The sequence below is a fragment of the Atta cephalotes genome (assembly GCF_000143395.1).
Source record: "Atta cephalotes unplaced genomic scaffold scaffold00011, whole genome shotgun sequence".
Taxonomy (NCBI): Eukaryota; Metazoa; Arthropoda; class Insecta; order Hymenoptera; family Formicidae; genus Atta; species Atta cephalotes.
In genome coordinates this window covers 442,486-449,030 of record NW_012130075.1, presented here as the reverse complement: position 1 = coordinate 449,030, position 6,545 = coordinate 442,486, and the positions used below count along the sequence as shown (strand labels likewise).

The window sequence follows — 6,545 nt, the reverse complement described above, 5'->3', positions numbered from 1 at the left end:
TAACTTATATTTTGATGCAGAATGTTATATTAAAATAATTTTGCACGCATTTAATATATATTTTATTTTTTTTAATATATATTTAATTTAATTTAATATATATTTTATTTTTTTAGATTTTATTTGTTTAAAATACAGTTTAGAGTACTGCTTTTGTTGTATGTAATTAAGCGTCACCCTACATATCCAAAGATTTAACGAGCGCGAAAAGATTTTTTCTCGTCTAGTACTTATATTGAAAAAATTTCTCAGAAGTGAGACACTACTAATTATAAAAATAATCTACAGTTTTCAAACCATCGACGAGTAGTGATGATGTTAATAAACATACTGTTCGAATTATTTCAAAAATATTATATAATTCTGCGAATATGGAAGAAATAATTAAGAGTTATAACAATCTTAACAAATATTAAAATCTTGAAGAATTTTGTCTTAATACATTTCATAACATTTTTCTTAAATGTTTTAAAAATAAGCAATAATATTTAAAATTCTGAATATAACATTTTGAATTAATTCTAATAAAACACTGATTATATAATTTTTTATAACTTAATCTAAAAAATAATATATATTCTATATGGAATGATATAAAGTACTTTTGTTTCATGAGAGGTTTTAATTATTCATGGCTTTCAAAGTTTTCAAAAATTTCAAGACTTTTGCATTGTTAAGATTATCATTTTTTGAATAAAGACAAGTTTTTTTTTAATTCTTGAAGGATCTGAGATTTCAAATGATGCCAAAATGATAAGAAACGTTACAATAACGTTACAGAATCGCTCAAAAAAATCAAGTATACATCATTACTAAAGCAAGTAGACTCTCACAATGTTCTCTTAGATGAAATAGATGATAGTCAATCTCTACTTCCAACACATAAGTAACTTTCTGGCTTATAAAACCTGCATCAAAAACTAAAATTAAAAAAAAACAGGAAAAAATTATATATTACACAAGGCTGTGCTCCAAATTTATTGCCAGCGTTCAAAATACTACAGTTACGTGCACTATAGATTTTCAATATAGGCAATCAATTTTGAAACATAGCCACAGTCACACAGATCTGTCGCGCATCACGTTTATTCGTTCATTCACTCATTTACACGCATATGATCAGCCGCTTCCTTCTCGTGTGTTATCTCCGGTCGCTACGACCGCCGTTCCTGTAGCCGCCGCGTCCGCGCGAGTTGCTCTTTGTCGTCGGCGCCGACTTCGTCGTCGAGTCCGACGAGGAGTATCGCACCGAGGTACCGGATAGTCCTGAACCGCTGCCACTGCCGCCGCTGCCTCCACCGCTGCTGGTGGTGTTGCCACCGTTGCCGCTGCCTCCACTGCCGCCGTTTCCGCTCTTTGCGGTCGTCGAACTTGCCGCGGATCCGCTACCAGGAGTTGTTGTGTTACTTTGACTTGCCTACCACAAATTGCACATATTTTATTTCATTCATACACTGGGTGCTTGGTATTATTGAGATGGCGAGATACTCAAGTTACATTAATCTTTTCCTATGTTCTATAAAGACTCGATATAATTACATTTAAATTACCTAATTTACATAACATATATTTTTTTTCATATGACATATATTTTTATATATATTTTTTATTAATTAGTGTGTTAGTCTTTTAGTAAATAAGAAAAATAGTTAAAAGAAATATAATTTGTAAAATAAATGTTTTAAACTAAATAAAATAAATAACTAAAAGTTTTAAATAACTTAAAAATTTTAATTATTTAGTAAAATTATAATAAGGATTCGTTATTCTCATATCAAATTAGCTCAAGATATGTCAGCACTTTCATATAATAATTTACAATTGGCAAAGACGAGGGATACAGAGCGATCCCTCTGAATATTGAATTTAAGAACACAGTCTCGCATACTGTTTTATCATATTTTTAACAGACAAATGTATCTGGAAAATAATAGTTCATGTTTTTAATTTACATATTAAAGTTATTTATCTACAATAGACAACGACATTAAGTGCAAAGTTTAAAATGTCTTAAAACAAAAGCGCTAAAAATAAGCGATCCCTATTCATGGCATTATCCTTTAATTTGTGTTTTAGACTTTACACTTGTTGCTATTTAAATACATATCTAAATAGCTTTGATATACATAAAATAGGAACGTTAAATGTTAATGCCCAGCATTGCTTGTTAAAAAAAAAAATAGCTACAAAACCGCTGCACAAAATAGCGTTCTTCATTCAATATTGGAGGGATCGCTCTACTCATCTTTCTCGTCACTGTAAAAATTATAAAATTATTATATAAAAACACTGACGTATCCCGAGTGTAATTTGATACAAGAACAATGAGAAGAACTCAACCGAAGGCGAAATAAATAATTACAAAAATTCGTGCCGCGCAGTGCCGCGCTGACTCGCCGACGGAATCGTCACGGGTGATGTTCTTAATGAGTTATGTACCAAAGGCTGCCGTCCTGATTGACCCGAGATACTGTTGGCATTGCCGTTGTTGGTGATGCTGTTGTTGATGTTGCTGCTGGGCGGGCCGGAGCCACTTTGATCCCGATTAACAAGCTGCTGCACCAGCATCGGATTCGGCTCGCTCATGTTCACCTGCTCGTTGATTACCATACAAAATTCGCCAATCTTCTGAATGTCACCGTTCTTTCCCGAATAAAGGGTCAGACATTGTCGCCAAACGGACGCATAACCCTTGGTAAGCCGTACTATATCACCCGGCATCAGGAGTTGTCCAGGTTCGTCCCAGATGGAGACGTTCATGCAAGCGGTGCTATCGGCCACTTTGAACGTTCGAACTTCGCGGTTCTCTTTGGTTATGGTAGGGTGGCTAACCTCCAAAACGATAAACACTACGTTGATGTTCTTCTGCCCCGCGCGGATGTCCTTTATCTGCACGTATTCCATCGTAACCCTCCACAAAATACGCGCACAGAACAAATATATATACATACATACACACACACATACACACACACACACTCACACGCACACACGCGCGTATAGGGCGGATCGAAAATAACAGAATGTCCTTACGGGAGGTACACTGTTCGAGTCCTGCGACGTGATTTGACGTGCTTTCTTGCAACACGAAACAGCACCGACAATGACTGGACGACACTGTGTCGTAGAGTAGGTCGAACCGCCCTCCACCGCCCCTCTCTCATCCGTAAAATGAGACCTTCAAAGATTTTTCTCTCTCGCTTTTTTAACCGTACCGCTCGTGCTATCCAGAAAGATTTTTCTTGGCTCGAATCTACGCGCTTGAGATAATCGAATTATTCGATTCGAATTCGACGGAAGCATCAGACAAAGTGAAAGAGAGCCAGAGCGTCGTCATCGAGAACGACGCGCGCCGCGCGCTGCCATGTTGCGCGCGCCACCTAGAACGCCATCGTGTGACGCAACTACGAAACTACCGTTTCGCTGATGACAGCGACAATCGTCGATAGTAACATCATCTATCAAACGAAAGAGAAGTTCCATGCTTCAGTTGGTGGCCCTGGATGGAATGTAACGACGCCGCGTAGTTCGTGGCTTTTTTTGCATGACAGAAATCTTATCGTTCGGCTGGTTTGGCAGTGAAATAAGATTTGCGAATGGATTCGTGAATTCGTTGTACGACAGGTAGTTATCGTATAGTTAAGATTCCTACAATTACGTCGCAAATAATGTGAAAAGAAGCCAATCAAAATGAATTCCGCGATGATAACGATGTTGACTCTGTAATCCCTAACCTTTGATCCTCGAATTAATTACTCATGAGATTTTAATCTCATTTGTTATTGTATTTATTTCATGTATTAATCGTTTGAATATTTTAGATGAAATGCAAAATGAATATTATCGCTTAGAATTTGTTTTCTGTAAGAATAATTATAATTTTGTGTTTTATCGCACGACTGAGATTATCCGTATACGGTTATTTATGAGTATTTCCAACAAGAGATGCAGATTATTATTTATCTTCTCTAACTGGATGGTGTCTTTACTTTGAGTTTGATATAGTCAACCACTTCTTTGCCTCTACTTTTTACTATATAGCTATATAAAAGAATAAATGGAATACTAATACATGAATTAAACTGGACCAGAAACTTTAAAAAATGAAAGATAATGCGATATTATTATATCGAACTAAAGGAAAAACACATTTATCCTGACCGAATCATTATAAGATGTAAGAGACAGATGACAGTGTAATATAAACTGTTTTTCTTTTAGGAGATATAGTTGGCACTAATCATTCTTTCTTTATTATTTATTGTCAAGAAGTATAGAATAATGTTTGTGTTGATTGTGTTGAATTATAAATTTGTTTTATATAGCTAAACTGGTATATATTTTTGGAATTTAAACTGAAAAACTTAGATGTTTTTCGAGATTTGACAAAAGCAGGAAAGAAAATTTTAGTACAGAATAAAAAATATACTTTATTATATTCTTGTTGTTTGTTAATAATAATTGAAGATAAATGATTCACTGTATTATACTGTGTTATCACTGTTTCTGAGGAAAGCACTCTTAATTAGATAACTCAATTACAATAACAAGAGATAAAGTTTTAATTAGCTTCAATTATCATTAATTTTGTTAAAGTCAACACAATGAGTTATCATCGAGGAAGTGGTAACAAGCCGAAAGGCTTCGGCTTCAGTGGCTTCCAAATGTCTGGAACAAAAAGAAGTGGCACAAACATACCTCCACCTCCACCAAATTCTACTCTGAGTAAACAAGGCTATCACACGATGAATGCCATTACGGAAAATGCCTTGTCTGCATGTTGGGGCATGCCTAAGAAGCGCAGCAAGACCGAGGAAGAGTTAGTATTATAATTTCATATACAAACGATGCATTTGCAAAAAAGCAGCTACAATTATAAGACTTTTATATAAGCAGTTCTTACCCTTATTAGTTTTATATTAGATCTAAATATATAAACCAATCATATTTAAAACAATTTTACAACAGTTGTGCAAAGCTGCTTTTTCTGCTAAACAATATTTTTCTTTTGAATACAATCAATGTTATAAAAAGATCATATATATTAAGCATTATGATTCCTATTTAAATTCAGATACTTTGAAGACGATGACGAACCTCCAACTTCATCGTTGGAATATATACCCGCGCCTGGTTCTCCCACATATGACTTGATGAAGAAATCAGCAACGAAGGATAACAGTGATAGTGAGGAGGATACTTTGGATGCTTTCATGGCAGGTATTGATGCAGAAGTGAAGCGGAACAATTACGCGGCTCAGCGTGGTGATAATCGTAAAGAAGATAAATCTAAAGGATTTCGGGCAGATATTGATGGAGAAGACGATGAGGAAAGTTACTACAGGTATAAGTTTATTAGATATTATTAATCACACATACTTAATATAAAATTTTGATAAAATATAATACAATCCCCATCTTTGTTTTTCTCCTTAAGGTATATGGAAGAAAATCCAACTGCTGGTTTGCAACAAGAAGAATCTGATCAAGAGATTGAATACGATGAAGACGGAAATCCTATTGCGCCACCGAAGAAGAAGGAGATCGATCCATTACCTGCAATTGATCATAGTGAAATAGAATATGAATCATTCGAGAAGAACTTTTACAACGTGCACGAAGAAATTGCAAGTTTAAGCAAACAGCAGATCGATGATTTAAAAAAGACTCTGGGTATAAAAGTATCCGGACCATCTCCGCCAAATCCGGTAACGAGTTTCGCTCATTTCGGCTTTGACGATGCTTTGATTAAAGCTATCCGTAAAAACGAGTATACACAGCCTACGCCTATTCAGGCACAGGCGATTCCTGCAGCCTTAAGTGGGCGGGATATAATAGGTATAGCAAAAACTGGTAGCGGTAAAACAGCAGCATTTATTTGGCCGATGTTAGTGCACATTATGGATCAACGTGAATTGAAAGCTGGAGATGGCCCGATTGGTTTGATTTTGGCGCCAACGAGAGAATTGTCTCAACAGGTATCACAATCTCTTATATTTTCTCTTATATAATAGAATGTCCAAAAAGTTTACCATGAATGTTTTTTTATTTGTTTATAGATTTATCAAGAAGCAAAGAAATTTGGAAAGGTTTACAATATTCAAGTATGTTGTTGTTATGGAGGTGGCAGCAAGTGGGAACAGAGCAAAGCATTAGAAAGCGGTGCAGAGATTGTAGTCGCTACTCCTGGTAGAATGATCGATCTAGTTAAAATGAAAGCAACGAATTTAACTAGAGTTACATTTCTAGTTCTGGATGAAGCTGATAGAATGTTCGACATGGGGTTTGGTGAGTAAATGCATACTATAATATACACTGATAAGAGAACGCGGAGAGAGTATCAAATTCAATATTAAACAAAAATAATTTTGAAAATATAAATTTTGAAAATAACTATTTATAGAGATAATTTTATTATAAAATTTATTCTGTATAGAACATTTTTTATATCTTAAATAGTTTTTGAGATTATTGAAAGAAAGAGATTAATAAGAAACCGTTTTACTTATATCCACTTCTTAAAATTTGTTTTGCACCAAATGATA

At 34.8% G+C, this 6,545-nt stretch overlaps 2 protein-coding genes across 2 annotated transcripts in view; one reads left to right on the top strand and one right to left on the bottom strand.

The window, feature by feature from the left end:
- Positions 1-1,141: 1,141 nt before the first annotated feature.
- On the bottom strand, positions 1,142-2,904 carry LOC105627921 (SOSS complex subunit B homolog). Its single transcript, XM_012209192.1, has 2 exons — positions 2,440-2,904; positions 1,142-1,417 (listed from the first exon to the last, which is right to left on the bottom strand). The coding sequence occupies exons 1-2, from the start codon at positions 2,902-2,904 to the stop codon at positions 1,142-1,144; spliced, it is 741 nt and encodes a 246-aa protein (XP_012064582.1).
- A 1,700-nt stretch (positions 2,905-4,604) lies between these two features.
- Positions 4,605-6,545, top strand: part of LOC105617100 (ATP-dependent RNA helicase DDX42) — a 3,652-nt gene continuing 1,711 nt past the window's right edge. The window contains exons 1-4 of the mRNA XM_012198677.1: positions 4,605-4,819; positions 5,075-5,344; positions 5,438-5,978; positions 6,060-6,283. Of these exons, the coding sequence (XP_012054067.1) occupies positions 4,605-4,819; positions 5,075-5,344; positions 5,438-5,978; positions 6,060-6,283 (1,250 nt within the window). The remainder of the gene's footprint in view (positions 4,820-5,074; positions 5,345-5,437; positions 5,979-6,059; positions 6,284-6,545) is intronic.

Bases quoted from the DNA above. Each gene is read 5' to 3' on its own strand.
- LOC105627921 (XM_012209192.1), bottom strand. From the start codon at position 2,904: ATGGAATACGTGCAGATAAAGGACATCCGCGCGGGGCAGAAGAACATC. The intron at 1,418-2,439 runs GTACATAACTCA...AATTTGTGGTAG, and splicing joins AATCAGGACGGCAGCCTTTG to GCAAGTCAAAGTAACACAAC.